This window comes from Salmo trutta, chromosome 22 (assembly GCF_901001165.1).
Source record: "Salmo trutta chromosome 22, fSalTru1.1, whole genome shotgun sequence".
Lineage (NCBI taxonomy): Eukaryota > Metazoa > Chordata > Actinopteri > Salmoniformes > Salmonidae > Salmo > Salmo trutta.
This window is the reverse complement of record NC_042978.1, coordinates 35,608,454-35,624,735: the sequence shown is the minus strand read 5'-3', so window position 1 is coordinate 35,624,735 and position 16,282 is coordinate 35,608,454. Positions and strand designations below refer to the sequence as shown.

Sequence of the window (16,282 nt, the reverse complement as noted above, 5' to 3'; positions counted from 1 at the left end):
TGAAAATACACGTATCCCAAAAGCATGATGGTGCACATGCATACAGAAAGGAACAAGGTGGGTAGCTAGCTAAGTGTGACATTGTAGCAAAGTATTTATAAACTAAAAATCAGATCTCTTAAAAGTGTAGCTAATTTTAGTTCTATTTTATATATATATATATATATATATACAATAGGCTATTATTGATTTTGGCCCAATAGGCCTGACATATTACCTCTTTCAAGGAGCTTTCTGTTTTGATAGGGTTTTATTTTGCCTAAAAACCTTTTAAGCCTACCTATAGAAAAGTTTAAAAAACAACTCCACATCCCTGCCCTGCCTGGCAAGAGTGGCCCTAAGGGTGTTTAGCATCCAGTGGCTCTGCAAGAGCAGAGAGGATGTTCTCCGCTGCTGGCCTGCTCTCCAGGCACCATCACATGAGGCTGAAGCCACAGACTCTGGCCAAACTCATGTTTCTAAAAGTGAATTCAAAGACACTGTAGACTGAGCCTAATAAGGCATTTCTCGTTTCATTTTTATGTTTCAGCCTATATGTGCAATTTATAGACTATAATGATTTAATACAACAAAATGTTGTTTATATGCTGTCCACTTAATGTTCCGCCAACCTAGTGTGTTGCAAATGCTTCACAATTTATTTCTTTGTAGGCTATAGCCTTGATATTATTTGCCTAAATAGTTCCTTCTTAGGCACCCTATCTGGCTCCTGACCTGTTTAGAGTGTTTATATGCTGTTTAATACGACATGTGGCCTATTTGAAACGAGGAGCGCTTCTTACAGTCACCTTTTCATGTTGTTTATTACCTTGGTTAAAAGGTGATTTTAATGAATGGAGTGAATTTGGAGTGGCATTTTTTTTTTCTGTGAACGATGAGTGAGATTCCGAACGCTCAACTCTGCTCACATACTCTCCACTGTACTGTAGGCACTGTGGGGCAGCAGAGCTGGGCAGCTAGGTGCTGAAGTGTGGGGTTACAGAGCTGGGCAGCTAGGTGCTGTACTGTAGGCACTGTTGGGCAGCAGAGCTGGGCAGCTAGGTGCTGTACTGTAGGTACTGTGAGGTGGCAGAGCTGGGCAGCTAGGTGCTGTACTGTAGGCACTGTGGGGCAGCAGAGCTGGGCAGCTAGGTGCTGTACTGTAGGTACTGTGAGGTGGCAGAGCTGGGCAGCTAGGTGCTGTACTGTGGGGCAGCAGAGCTGGGCAGCTAGGTGCTGTACTGTAGGTACTGTGGGGCAGCAGAGCTGGGCAGCTAGGTGATGTACTGTAGGCACTGTGGGACAGCAGAGCTGGGCAGCTAGGTGCTGTACTGTGGGGTAGCAGAGCTGGGCAGCTAGGTGATGTACTGTAGGCACTGTGGGGCAGCAGAGCTGGGCAGCTAGGTGCTGTACTGTAGGTACTGTGGGGCAGCAGAGCTGGGCAGCTAGGTGCTGTACTGTAGGCACTGTGGGGCAGCAGAGCTGGGCAGCTAGGTGCTGTACTGTAGGCACTGTGGGGCAGCAGAGCTGGGCAGCTAGGTGCTGTACTGTAGGTACTGTGGGGCAGCAGAGCTGGGCAGCTAGGTGCTGTACTGTAGGTACTGTGGGGCAGCAGAGCTGGGCAGCTAGGTGCTGAACTGTGGGGTAACAGAGCTGGGTGGCTAGGTGCTGTACTGTAGGTACTGTGGGGTAGCAGAGCTGGGCAGCTAGGTGCTGTACTGTAGGTACTGTGGGGCAGCAGAACTGGGCGCTGTACTGTAGGCACTGTGGGGCAGCAGAGCTGGGTGGCTAGGTGCTCTACTGTAGGTACTGTGGGGCAGCAGAGCTGGGCAGCTAGGTGCTGTACTGTGGGGTAACAGAGCTGGGTGGCTAGGTGCTGTACTGTGGGGTAACAGAGCTGGGTGGCTAGGTGCTGTACTGTAGGGTAACAGAGCTGGGTGGCTAGGTGCTGTACTGTGGGGTAACAGAGCTGGGTGGCTAGGTGCTGTACTGTGGGGTAACAGAGCTGGGTGGCTAGGTGCTGTACTGTAGGTACTGTGGGGCAGCAGAGCTGGGCAGCTAGGTGCTGTACTGTGGGGTAACAGAGCTGGGTGGCTAGGTGCTGTACTGTGGGGTAACAGAGCTGGGTGGCTAGGTGCTGTACTGTAGGGTAACAGAGCTGGGTGGCTAGGTGCTGTACTGTGGGGTAACAGAGCTGGGTGGCTAGGTGCTGTACTGTGGGGTAACAGAGCTGGGTGGCTAGGTGCTGTACTGTAGGCACTGTGGGGCAGCAGAGCTGGGCAGCTAGGTGCTGTACTGTAGGTACTGTGGGGCAGCAGAGCTAGGCAGCTAGGTGCTGTACTGTAGGCACTGTGGGGCAGCAGAGCTGGGCAGCTAGGTGCTGTACTGTGGGGTAACAGAGCTGGGTGGCTAGGTGCTGTACTGTGGGGTAGCAGAGCTGGGCGGCTATGTGCTGTACTGTAGGTACTGTGGGGGATCAGAGCTGGGCAGCTAGGTGCTGTACTGTGGGGTAACAGAGCTGGGTGGCTAGGTGCTGTACTGTGGGGTAACAGAGCTGGGTGGCTAGGTGCTGTACTGTGGGGTAGCAGAGCTGGGCGGCTAGGTGCTGTACTGTAGGTACTGTGGGGTAGCAGAGCTGGGCAGCTAGGTGCTGTACTGTAGGTACTGTGGGGCAGCAGAGCTGGGCAGCTAGGTGCTGAACTGTGGGGTAACAGAGCTGGGTGGCTAGGTGTTGTACTGTAGGCACTGTGGGGTAGCAGAGCTGGGCAGCTAGGTGCTGTACTGTAGGCACTGTGGGGCAGCAGAGCTGGGCAGCTAGGTGCTGTACTGTGGGCACTGTGGGGCAGCAGAGCTGGGTGGCTAGGTGCTCTACTGTAGGTACTGTGGGGTAGCAGAGCTGGGCAGCTAGGTTCTGTACTGTAGGTACTGTGGGGCAGCAGAGCTGGGCAGCTAGGTGATGTACTGTGGGGTAACAGAGCTGGGCAGCTAGGTGTTGTACTGTAGGTACTGTGGGGCAGCAGAGCTGGGCAGCTAGGTGCTGTACTGTGGGGTAACAGAGCTGGGTGGCTAGGTGCTGTACTGTGGGGTAGCAGAGCTGGGCAGCTAGGTGCTGTACTATAGGCACTGTGGGGCAGCAGAGCTGGGCAGCTAGGTGCTGTACTGTAGGTACTGTGGGGCAGCAGAGCTAGGCAGCTAGGTGCTGTACTGTAGGCACTGTGGGGCAGCAGAGCTGGGCAGCTAGGTGCTGTACTGTAGGTACTGTGGGGCAGCAGAGCTAGGCAGCTAGGTGCTGTACTGTAGGCACTGTGGGGCAGCAGAGCTGGGCAGCTAGGTGCTGTACTGTGGGGTAGCAGAGCTGGGCAGCTAGGTGCTGTACTGTAGGTACTGTGGGGCAGCAGAGCTGGGCAGCTAGGTGCTGTACTGTGGGGTAACAGAGCTGGGTGGCTAGGTGCTGTACTGTGGGGTAGCAGAGCTGGGCGGCTAGGTGCTGTACTGTAGGTACTGTGGGGTAGCAGAGCTGGGCAGCTAGGTGCTGTACTGTGGGGTAACAGAGCTGGGCAGCTAGGTGCTGTACTGTAGGGTAACAGAGCTGGGTGGCTAGGTGCTGTACTGTGGGGTAACAGAGCTGGGTGGCTAGGTGCTGTACTGTAGGGTAATAGAGCTGGGTGGCTATGTGCTGTACTGTGGGGTAACAGAGCTGGGTGGCTAGGTGCTGTACTGTGGGGTAACAGAGCTGGGTGGCTAGATGCTGTACTGTATGATGGTTATATACTGCTCAAAAAAATAAAGGGAACACTTAAACAACACAATGTAACTCCAAGTCAATCACACTTCTGTGAAATCAAACTGTCCACTTAGGAAGCAACACTGATTGACAATACATTTCACATGCTGTTGTGCAAATGGAATAGACAACAGGTGGAAATTATAGGCAATTAGCAAGACACCCCCAATAAAGGAGTGGTTCTGCAGGTGGTAACCACAGACCACTTCTCAGTTCCTATGCTTCCTGGCTGATGTTTTGGTCACTTTTGAATGCTGGCGGTGCTTTCACTCTAGTCGTAGCATGAGACGGAGTCTACAACCCACACAAGTGGCTCACGTAGTGCAGCTCATCCAGGATGGCACATCAATGCGAGCTGTGGCAAGAAGGTTTGCTCTGTCTGTCAGCGTAGTGTCCAGAGCATGGAGGCGCTACCAGGAGACAGGCCAGTACATCAGGAGACGTGGAGGAGGCCGTTGGAGGGCAACAACCCAGCAGCAGGACCGCTACCTCCACCTTTGTGCAAGGAGGAGCAGGAGGAGCACTGCCAGAGCCCTGCAAAATGACCTCCAGCAGGCCACAAATGTGCATGTGTCTGCTCAAACGGTCAGAAACAGACTCCATGAGGGTGGTATGAGGGCCCGACGTCCACAGGTGGGGGTTGTGCTTACAGCCCAACACCGTGCAGGACGTTTGGCATTTGCCAGAGAACACCAAGATTGGCAAATTCGCCACTGGCGCCCTGTATTCTTCACAGATGAAAGCAGGTTCACACTGAGCACATGTGACAGACGTGACAGTCTGGAGACGCCGTGGAGAACATTCTGCTGCCTGCAACATCCTCCAGCATGACCGGTTTGGTGGTGGGTCAGTCATGGTGTGGGGTGGCATTTCTTTGGGGGGCCGCACAGCCCATCATGTGCTCGCCAGAGGTAGCCTGACTGCCATTAGGTACCGAGATGAGATCCTCAGACCCCTTGTGAGACCATATGCTGGTGCGGTTGGCCCTGGGTTCCTCCTAATGCAAGACAATGCTAGACCTCATGTGGCTGGAGTGTGTCAGCAGTTCCTGCAAGAGGAAGGCATTGATGCTATGGACTGGCCCGCCCGTTCCCCAGACCTGAATCCAATTGAGCACATCTGGGACATCATGTCTCACTCCATCCACCAACGCCACGTTGCACCACAGACTGTCCAGGAGTTGGCGGATGCTTTAGTCCAGGTCTGGGAGGAGATCCCTCAGGAGACCATCCGCCACCTCATCAGGAGCATGCCCAGGCGTTGTAGGGAGGTCATACAGGCACGTGGAGGCCACACACACTACTGAGCCTCATTTTGACTTGTTTTAAGGACATTACATCAAAGTTGGATCAGCCTGTAGTGTGGTTTTCCACTTTCATTTTGAGTGTGACTCCAAATCCAGACCTCCATGGGTTGATAAATTGGATTTCCATTGATTATTTTTGTGTGATTTTGTTGTCAGCACATTCAACTATGTAAAGAAAAAAGTATTTAATAAGATTATTTCTTTCATTCAGATCTAGGATGTGTTATTTTAGTGTTCCCTTTATTTTTTTGAGCAGTGTATTTTGTAAACAGGGGATCAGCAGTTAGGTGCCATGATGCCTCAGAGCCAGGCGGCTAAGGCCAAAAATACCACAGGATGTGTGTGTGCACGTTAGACATCAGCAAGACTTGCTAGATACTGAGAGCATAGGTCCCCTTTGGCCTTTTATAAATGATCTGAAATTAAAAATACCAAATAGTGCTTTAGAACATTTATACATGATCAGTCTTGTTCATCAGAAATGCAGAGAACTCTTGTGAAAGTGTTGCAAGATTCCCTGCAGATTCAGTCTGACCCTATATTTGCTGTTACTGAATTTCAGCTAATACTGTCTCTTTAATTGAATAATGTTCCGGAATTATGTAAGATATCTGATATGTTATACCGTCCTTATGATATAATATAAAGTTTGTTATGCAAGGTAGTCCTGAGCCATGTGTCCAGGTTAGATCTACAGTATGAAACATATATATATTTTGGATAGAGAGTCTATGCCCTAGGTTGCATCGTTCTAGCTGCTTTCAGCCCACAAATAAACACACCAGTGGGGTGCTGCCCTGTTTTTCTAATCTCATGCTGCTCCCCCAGCTGTCGGTGCAGATTCTGCTTTTCTCTGAACACCACATGTTCAGCAATGTGACCAACACACACACACAGATATATATTATCTTACCCCATACCAGCCTTATGTTATCACTGCACCATGGCCATAATGGGGTTATGATTCAGACAGGCAGTGACCAGTGTTACATCATTTATCAGATCAGTACCCTGTGCCTGCTCTGCAGGCCAGTTATGACCACAGTGAATATAGTAATGTCAGGTATAATGACACCTAATGTTGTTGCGGTATCATATCCTGCCCCATCAGTCCTGGAGAGGAAGATGTCGACCCGGCAGAGCAGAGAGGAGCTGATCAAGAGAGGAGTGCTGAAGGACATCTACGACAAAGGTGAGAGGTCAGAGGGTATAGAGGAGAAGACAGCAGAGGGAGGTTAGAGAGCCTGATGGCAAAATGTTGTTGTTGTGTAATCTAACATCCTTTAGGCAAAATCAAGTCACACAGTCAGCATCACAGTATCCACCTGTATTGAATCCAGGTCAGATATGTACTGGGAACATGTTATCTGTTTCCATCTCTTCCCCCCCCCTCCCTCTCTCTGCAGACGGAACGGTAGTAATGAAAGGAGAGGAGGTCAATATGGAGAACGGGAGGACTCCAGCATTAGGAGGGTCTGATCCATCACATTGTGATGGGGCTGAGCTGATGGATGGAGCAGGGTCAGCCATAGGTGCATCTCAGGCCTTCAATCAACACACACACCCATTGGTTCATCATCACTCACTGTGTTGTAACATGATATCTGATTGGTCAATTTTGTTCTCACACCTCACGCCTCCCAACACGCTCACCCATTGTTTCATTCCCATTCACCTTTTTGTAATATAACATTTGATTGGTCAATTCTCTCATCTCAGGCCCTGTCCCAACAAACTCACCCATTAGTTAATCTCCTCTCAACCTGTTGTAACATGACACTTGATTGATTTATTCTGTCCCCAGGTACAGTAGAGTTCCAGTTGTCTGGAGAGGGGACGTCTCCACAAGACCACACCCAGAATCCCAGCCAGGCTCCACCCACTAAGAAGGTCATGGTGTATCCATGCGACGGTGGTGGGGCAGAGTCATCTCATCACATCATAAAGCAACCCAAACAACCCCCAGCGCTACCCCCCAAACCCGTCAACAGACTGCCCAACCACATCACAGGTAGAGCCCTGTACTCCTCTGTGTAATTTGCTTTTACTTTCTATTTTCTCTGACCACCAGCTTGCCGCTTGTGTGGGTATATCTGACTCTGATCTATGTATCTATTTCGCTCTCTCCAAATATTGGGGAAGATGCCAGAGCTGAAGATAATGTTGAAGAGTTTATGAATAGCCAATTAGAATTTGTGGTCTGTATATTTTATCATTTTGTTTAGTATACAATCAACACCAGTCCTTTTTGGGTTGGAGGGTTTGTATTTTGTCCTGTAGCTCATCCAATGTAATTGGGGAATCCAGTGGGTTGTGGTAGTCTTTAATAACAGATTCTACATTTTGTAAATAATCACGTATATGTTTTGGGTTCTTTGGTAAATGGCCGAAAAATGTTGGAGAAGTGGTTTATCTCCATTTTAGATAGGTAGCTCTTCATGTTTGTTTAGTGTGTTCCAATTTTCCCAGAAGGGATTTGATTCTCTGGATTCTTCATTGCATTGATGTTTTCTGACATGCTGTTCCTTCTTTTTTCTTAAGTGTATTTCTGTATTTTTTTATTATTTCACCATAGTGAAACACTAGTGAAGTCTCTCTCCCTCCCTCCCTCCCTCCCTCTGTAGAGGGTATGCCAGTGAAGCTGCCCTGTATGTCCATGAAGCTGTCGCCTCCTCTGCCTCCTAAGAAGCTGATGATCTGTGTGCCTGTGGGAGCGGGGGTAAGCATGGAGCCCTCGGCCCTCACCTTCCAGAAGTGCCCCCCTCCCTCTCACCATGTGGGGTCCCTTGGGGGCCACTCCCTACACTACGGGACCCTTCCTGTGCCCCTACACCCCCCCAGCCGCATCATCGAGGAACTCAACAAGACCCTGGCCCTTACTATGAAGCGATACGAGAGGTGAGGACTAAAGTGCAGTGTGTGTCATTTCCTCCATGTGTGTGCATGAAAAATAATGGTGATGAAGTGGTTCATAACTGTATACACTGAGTGTACAAAACATTAGGAACACCTGCTCTTTCCATGACAGACTGACCAGGTGAATCCAGGTGAAATCTATGATCCCTTATTGATGTTAAATACACTTCAATCAGTGTAGATGAAGGGGAGGAGACAGGTTAAAGAATACTTTTTAAGCCTTGAGACAACTGAGACATGGATTGTGAGTGTGTGCCATTGAGGGTCGCGCACCGGTTTAGGTAAAGAACTGCAACACTGCTGTGTTTTTTCACGCTTAACAGTTGTGTGTATCAAGAATGGTCCACCACCCAAACGACATCCATCCAACTTGACATAACTATGGAAAGCATTGGAGTCAACATGGGCCAGCATCCCTGTGGAACGCTTTCGACACCTTGTAGAGTCCATGCTCCAACAAATTGAAGGCAAAAGAGGATTAACTCAATATTTTGTACACTCAGTGTATATCCAGCCTGCCCTGTACTCCACTCCCATTGGCCCTGGCCTGTGCCTACTCTACAGCGGTGTGATGGATTGTGGGTAGTTGGATCGAGTCGTTAAATAGCTTGTTAATCATTTGACAAAACGTATTCTAATTAGTGGGGTTAAATTGGGAATAAAGATTGATGCCCGGTCAATGGGAGAGAGGAGCACTGTTAGCAGACAGAGTCTGGCGTTAGAGAGGACAGTTTGCTGTTGGGAGGTCTTCGTGGAGGTCTCGGTCTCTCTTTGTGCCTGTGTGTCAGAGTAGAAATAAGAGCCTCTCTATGTCAGTGAAAGATGGGCGAAAGGTCAGCTCTCTGAAGTTATCATAGGTTATAGAATGGGTCAGTAACCAAAAGGTTGCCGGTTCGAATCCCCAGGCCGACTAGGTGACGAATCTGTCAATGTGCCCTTGAGCAAGGCGCTTCACCCTAATTGCTCCTGTAAGTTGCTCTGGATAAAAGTGTCTGCTAAATAACTAAATTGTAAATGTTAAAAGGTTTCTGTGATTGGTTACTATTGGCATCCATCCACTCACAATCAATTAGTCAATTAGGAATCCAATACCACAATACTCTAGGCAGCATTTGAAACATCTGGTCAGTCATACACATCTCAGTACAGAGACCATTTCATCTAAACCTCCTCTGGCTGTTGTTCACTTCAGCTTTGGATAAAGAGCTGCACTAGTTCCCAGAGCCTTACCTTGGTTTTACCTCTCTGGGTGTATGTGTATCATGGGCTGGTGTCTAACCAGTTTAGACCAATTTAGAGCACCACCAGAAACACACACCATCTCCATCAGTCTACAGACTCATCACACAAGGGGAAAACGCCTTGCGATTGACCCAAACACTCAGTGTATCATGACAAGGCGAGACACAGATGCCGACACAGGAGGCAGATGGTTGGAGTCTTACAATGTTTATTAATCTAAAGGGTTAGGCAAGAGAATGGTCATGGACAGGCAAAAGGTCAAAACCAGATCAGAGTCCAGGAGGTACAGAGTGGCAGACAGGCTCGTGGTCAAGGCAGGCAGAATGGTCAGGCAGGCGGGTACAGAGTCCAGAAACAGGCAAGGGTCAAAACCAGGAGGACTAGAAAAAGGAGAATAGCAAAAAGCAGGAGAACAGGAAAAACGCTGGTTGACTTGGAAAAACATACAAGACAAACTAACACAGAGACAGGAAACACAGGGATAAATACACTGGGGAAAATCAGCGACACCTGGAGGGGGTGGAGACAATAAAAGGACAGGTGAAACATATCAGGGCGTGACACATAACACAACCCGGCTACGCGCGTCCTCCCACACCAAACGCGATCACGACACGCAGGTTAAAATATCAAAACAAACTCTGAACCAATTACATTAATTTGGGGACACGTCAAAAAGCATTAAACATTTATGGCAATTTAGCAAGCTAGCTTGCACTTGCTAGCTAATTTGTCCTATTTAGGTAGCTTGCTGTTGCTAGCTAATTTGTCCTGGGATATAAACATAGTTGTTATTTTACCTGAAATGCACAAGGTCCTCTACTCCACCAATTAATCCACACATAAAACGGTCAACCGAATCGTTTCTAGTCATTTCTCCTCCTTCAAGGCTTTTTCTTCTCTGGACTTTATATTGCGATTGGCAACTTTCATAAATTAGGTGCATTACCGCCACCAACCTTGTTCATCTTTCAGTCACCCACGTGGGTATAACCAATGAGGAGATGGCAAGTGGGTACCTGCTTCTATAAACCAATGAGGAGATGGGAGAGGCAGGACTTGCAGCGCGATCTGCATCACAAATAGAACCGACTAATTTTAGCCCTTGGCAACGCAGACGCTCGTTGGGGCGCACGAGCAGTGTGGGTGCAATAATGAAATAATATAGATTTCTACATTTATTTTGCAACACTCGCGCTTGTGCACGTGACGCGAGCGATGTAGTCAGGGTATAACTGATGTGCCAGTGCCAGATTGCCCCCCCATGGTCCATCACTCTGATTGGTGGGCCGTCAGGGGGTTGATTTCCTTTCAGTCAGATGTGCTCCCGGGAAACTTTTTTTTTTTCCTCCTTCCTTTCATTTTTCGGTTTGGTCTCAAGCACAAAATGATAATAGGTATCCTAGTCTTTCTAAAGTCTTTATTTCTTTGACTTGGTTGCTGCCTGAATCTGTCTAAATGTGTTGGCATTTAGGCACACTCAAACTGAGTTTGTATAAACAACAGGGATAATTATTCTCCAGTATGAGAGCTCCAGTTACGAGATTGCTGCTTGTTTTCCTATCTGCTCCTGTGCTGTTTCCCAGACCCAATCAGGGATGCTGCTTCGAGGCTAGTTTCTGATTGGTCTGCAGTTTGTCTCCCTTTTGGTTGAGTCAGGCCGTTTTTGTAGTGTTTCAGTCTTGTTTCCTCAGTTGATTTGAGGTGCCGTTTACGCTTGGCTGTTTTACGTTAATCACAGACTTCCATACCTCCTTTCATAACAACGTATGGTGGACGTTCCCTTACTACTCCCGTCTTTCTAACACCACACACACGCGGATGGATGGACAAACACACACACAAGCCCACCATCTCTCGCTAACGTTTGACCTTTCTCCCTGACCTCAGCTCGCTGCATCATGTGGTTCCCACGGTGATGATAGCATGTGATAACAACAAAGAGAACCTCTCCAACGAAGAAGACTACCAAGACATACCTGGGTCGTACAGGGACGAGGAAGATGAAGATGACGATGAAACACTGTTTTCAAGTAAGTGTTTGTTTATCCATAGGTTTGGGGCCGTAGTGGCTGTTTGGTGTCTGCTTAGTGGTCATTCCTCCTGGTAACAGCTTCAATGGCTACTGGGATGTGTAGTTTAAGAGCTCTCCTTTCATTGGACCCCTCCATTATGAGCTGTGAATCCCATTGGTTTGCCTCCCTGATTGTGACCAATCAAAGCACCAAGGTGACAGTAATGTGTGTCATGAAACACACGATGGCTAGTCCTCAGATACCTTGTTCCAGTAGTTCCTTTCAGCAGTGAATTATTGATTTGAGGCCCATTTCAAGCTCCCAAGTGGCGCAGAGATCTAAGGCACTGCATCTCAGTGCTAGAGGCGTCATTACAGACCCTGGTTCGATTCCAGGCTGTATAACAACCGGCCGCCCTATGGGAGTTCCATAGGGTGGCGCACAACTGGCCCAGCGTCGTCCGGGTTAGGCCAGGGTAGGCTGTCATTGTAAATAAGAATTTGTTCTCAACTGAGATACCTAGTTAAATAAAGGTTAAATAAAATAAAAAAATCTGAACCATTTATACACACACACACAAACACCTCTCTCTCCTCTCTGTAATCTGGTTATGTAAACAGAGGAGTGGGTTGGAAACAGTAAACACACTCCCATCCTGTAGCGCTCACTGGAGAGGATAAAAGTTGTGACAATTGAATTGCTAGTGCATGAGTTAGCTACTGGTGGTGTTAGTAATTCAATTTTATAAACATTTAATGGACAATAACGTGTGTGTGTGTGTAGGTACCCTGGCTCTGAAGGTATTGAGGAAGGACTCCTTGGCCATTAAGATCAGTAACCGTCCGTCTGTGAGAGAGCTAGAGGAGAAGAACATCCTGCCCAGACAGTCAGACCAGGAGAGACTGGAGTTCAGGCAGCAGATAGGCACCAAGCTCACACGGTGAGATGCACACACATACACCCTCCCTATAGCAATGGCTAGGAGGGCACTCAGTTCCTATATACAAACACACACAGCTGCTTTTTTAGAGATTGTATATAGCTATCATGGTGCATGCGCGCACACACACACACAGCTCCCCTCCTAGTCAGCGCCTGTACACCCTGCTCTGGCCTGATTGAGATGTGACCTGGGGGAGAGGTGAAGAGCGAGACAGAGATGAGATGTGAGAAAAGGGAGAGGGACGGAGGATGGAAGGAAACCGATGAGGAGAGAGGGAGAGACGAAGAAGAGTAAAAGAGAGCCTGACATATTATCTTGAATATGCCAGTGAGAGGGCGGCCAGCTTCAAGTGGGATTTTACCTTCACAGAGTACAGAACATAAATGTGGCAATACAGGAATAAAGAATTCAAACAGTTTCCTTCCTTTCTTTCGCCTCACACTTTCATTTGTTACACTCACTGCTTCTTGCCTCCACCCTCACTTCCTTCCCTCCCTCTCTCCATGTATCTAATTCTCTACCTACCTCTCCATCTCTCTGCTTCCCCTTTCCTTCTCCTTCCACCCCTCTCTCCATGTATCTAATTCTCTACCTACCTCTCCATCTCTCTGCTTCCCCTTTCCTTCTCCTTCCCTCCCTCTCTCCATGTATCTAATTCTCTACCTACCTCTCCATCTCTCTGCTTCCCCTTTCCTTCTCCTTCCCTCCCTCTCTCCATGTATCTAATTCTCTACCTACCTCTCCATCTCTCTGCTTCCCATTTCCTTCTCCTTCCCTCCCTCTCTCTCTCCATGTATCTAATTCTCTACCTACCTCTCCATCTCTCTGCTTCCCCTTTCCTTCTCCTTCCCTCCCTCTCTCAATTTTTCATCTCCCTCACCTCCCTCCCTCCCATTCCCTCCCTCTCGTTGCTGTGTGAATCACTGTGTCAGACTATTGAGGTGGTAAGTAAATACATCTGAGGGAGTCTTGGCTCACAGAGTAGACTGGTCTGACATCAGAAAATAAAACCCAATAAAAGAAGTTAGGAAACGGTCCTGGCTGACTTTAGTTTCATTTTCTCAGGAGGTTAAGTCAACGGCCAACTACAGAGGAGCTGGAACAGAGAAACATACTCAAACGTAAGTAGAACAGACTAGATAGGCAGAATACACATTTCCAGTTTCTCACTAAATGGACAATAGTGACTTTTCTATTTTGTTTTATTCTATTCTAACCTGTCTCTCCCTCTCTCAGCGCGCAATGAACTGGAGGAGCTAGATGAGATGAGAGAGCTCAAGAAACGCCTGTCTAGAAAGGTGAGAGGGGGGAGGAGGGTGAGAGGGGGAGGGTGAGAGAGGGGAATAGGGTATCACTTTCCATTAGATGGCAGATCATTAGAAATATAAAAGTATTACCTGTTATGACATCAAGTTATCTCATCCTCTATTGTGTAACATAAGCGGTGTGCGTGTCTATTTCTCTAACGGTTTGGATGATTGCCTGCGAAGCCATCTATTGTTTTACGGTTGAGAACAACTAATGCAATAATCCATATCTACTGCCCCCGAGACCCTCAGTCACCACACACACACACACTCTCTGACAACCCTTTTCTCCTGTCCCCAGTTGAGTCAGAGGCCTACAGTGGAGGAGCTGAGGGAAGCTAAGATCCTGACCCGCTTCAGTGACTATGTAGAGGTAGCCGACGCCCAGGACTACGACAGGAGGGCAGACAAACCGTGGACAAGACTCACAGCTGCAGATAAGGTAATAACACTCACATGCTGGTGCGCACACCGCACACACATATACAATCACACACACATATACAATCAAACACAAATGCACAGTCATGCGTAGGGTTGAAAAATTACAGGAACTTTCAATAAATTCCCTGGTTTTCCTGAAATCCCAGTTGGAGGATTCCCAGAATAAGAAGGGAATAAGCAGGAAATCCAGAAATCTCCAACCAGGATTGCTGGGAAACCAGGGAATTTATTGAAAGTTCACGGAATTTTGCAACTCTAGTCATGCGTATACTGTGTTTGTTTCTGACTGATCTCCGGTTCTGTTTGTCCCTTGTAGGCTGCTATACGTAAAGAACTCAATGAATTTAAAAGCACAGAGATGGAAGTGCATGAGGGTAGTCGCCATCTAACCAGGTATGTATGTCACAGCCATACTACACTCTGCAACACAACACAGATACACTTGCCCATACTACAAGCAGTGTATACAGTAACTAATTATCTCTCTCCCTCTCTCTGTCCTGTAGGTTTCATCGACCATAGTTCTTCTTATGCCATCTTTTTCAACAACCTCAAGTGCTGGACCTCAAAACTGCTGCCTCTGTGTACCACACCCCTCCCCTTCCAGAACACAACCAGACCAGAACTGGACCAGAACCAGAGTAGAGCGTGATCTGAACCTGACCGTAAACTTAATCTGAACCTGGCGGAGTGTGTACAGAACTGGGCGACTGACACTTCTACAGGCTCCAGTGTTGACCCAAAATGGCTACCAATGAATGGAAAGGGCAGACTGGACAAACTACAACAGTATTTTGGTCCAGTGGTCACAGAGAGGTCACAGTGTGGTCGGGTTGGGGAGAGGGACCGTCATACACATGGAGAGACTGACAGAAGGCACTAGACTGACTGGCTTCTCTGTCAACTGAGATTATATGGACTAAAAAGTATTGGTTTTTTTAATAGCCTTTTATTATAATTGTTAATAATGAAGATGGTTAATGTGTTTACTTTATTGCACTTTGGTTTTTGACGGTACTCTATGGAGGAGTTATGGAACTCTGCTCCTATATCTGTGCCAATGGGACTTTGGGATTGTGGGAGATTGAGTTTGGCAGGGTATCAAAAAAAATTACAAATACAGAGACCTCCTACAACTGATTGGGAAAAATGATTCTCCTCCAAGGGCTGCTGTTTCCAAAACAGAGGGATCAAGCCCTTTCAATCAGATAGGACTGCAGAATAGGATTCTGTAATAAGTGTGTTGCAGTACTACTTACAATACCGTATACACCATGTGCTACTCTGGAAGCTGTAGTATGAGAATATGACCAGAATATATACCCTTAAATGTTGAAATACAACACATCCTGTCCATGTTGTGTTCATGTTGATACAGTATAGAAATATGAACCTAGCAATAATTGAACTTTTCTTTCCTCCGGGGCTGCATTCAAGAGAACAATTACTGGGAACATTTCAGAGAGCTGCCTGCTCAATACCAAATACACTTTGAAACGCTGTTATGAGTTGTGATCTTGAATGCAACCCAGATCAACATTATTATTGAGAGTTCTGCAACCCTCTGTATAGTGTCACTGTGCCTGTCATTGTTTACAGGGATGAAAACGTTGCCAAATGTACTTTGTTTTAATGACATTTGATCAAGTATGTTGTCTATACAATGTTTCAGCAGAGTGCTTCATAGACTGGCAAGTTAATGGTCAATAGTTATGAAGGGAATGGAATTTAGATTTCTGAAAACAGGAATTGTATGTTTCCGCCTTGTTTAGCCTCATAGTGGAGAACCGACATTAGACAACCCTTTGGCTGTGAATGAAAGTACACTACAAGCTTTAGCTCATACATTATTTTATAATAAACACATGCAGTTGATGGTCTTGATCGTTTAGTCGGAGAACCCTTTGACTTGTGGTGTATCTTGGTATGCGTGTATGTACAGGGACATGTTCATAAGGTACAAAACATGGGAAAAGTTTTACAACGGAGTGCTTACTAAACACGACCCAGGACCGTCTCCCTGTGCCTCTCCATACTAACAAAAGAAAGAGGACATTCTTTTGGAATTACTGTATAAGATGTGTACATAATACAAAATAAACTAAAATGTTTTTCTTTTTTGTACAGAGGGAAACTGCATGTGATGATTGTTAACTTATTGTTCGTCTTCTATCATGTATGCAGTTTCTTATCTAAAGGAAACTTATTAAAAAACAACATTCAAAACTGCTTTCCTCAACTGTCTCTATTCCATACATATGTAGCATCACCAACAGTGAGAACTTAACTCACCTTTACTAAATGAAACCATACTGTTTCATAATAGAAGTAGAACAGTATATTTGA

General features: G+C 47.1%; 1 protein-coding gene across 2 annotated transcripts in view; it reads left to right on the top strand.

The window, feature by feature from the left end:
- The window catches only part of LOC115158649 (phosphatase and actin regulator 1), a 61,621-nt gene extending 45,456 nt beyond the window's left edge, over positions 1 to 16,165 (top strand). For both annotated transcript variants that reach the window (XM_029707837.1, XM_029707836.1), the window contains exons 3-13: positions 6,181 to 6,261; positions 6,476 to 6,601; positions 6,874 to 7,080; positions 7,694 to 7,967; positions 11,118 to 11,260; positions 12,026 to 12,182; positions 13,251 to 13,306; positions 13,422 to 13,483; positions 13,794 to 13,934; positions 14,253 to 14,329; positions 14,443 to 16,165. In XM_029707837.1, coding sequence (XP_029563697.1) covers positions 6,181 to 6,261; positions 6,476 to 6,601; positions 6,874 to 7,080; positions 7,694 to 7,967; positions 11,118 to 11,260; positions 12,026 to 12,182; positions 13,251 to 13,306; positions 13,422 to 13,483; positions 13,794 to 13,934; positions 14,253 to 14,329; positions 14,443 to 14,458 — 1,340 coding nt within the window. In that variant the 3' untranslated portion in view covers positions 14,459 to 16,165. The remainder of the gene's footprint in view (positions 1 to 6,180; positions 6,262 to 6,475; positions 6,602 to 6,873; positions 7,081 to 7,693; positions 7,968 to 11,117; positions 11,261 to 12,025; positions 12,183 to 13,250; positions 13,307 to 13,421; positions 13,484 to 13,793; positions 13,935 to 14,252; positions 14,330 to 14,442) is intronic.
- The last annotated feature ends 117 nt before the right edge of the window (positions 16,166 to 16,282 follow it).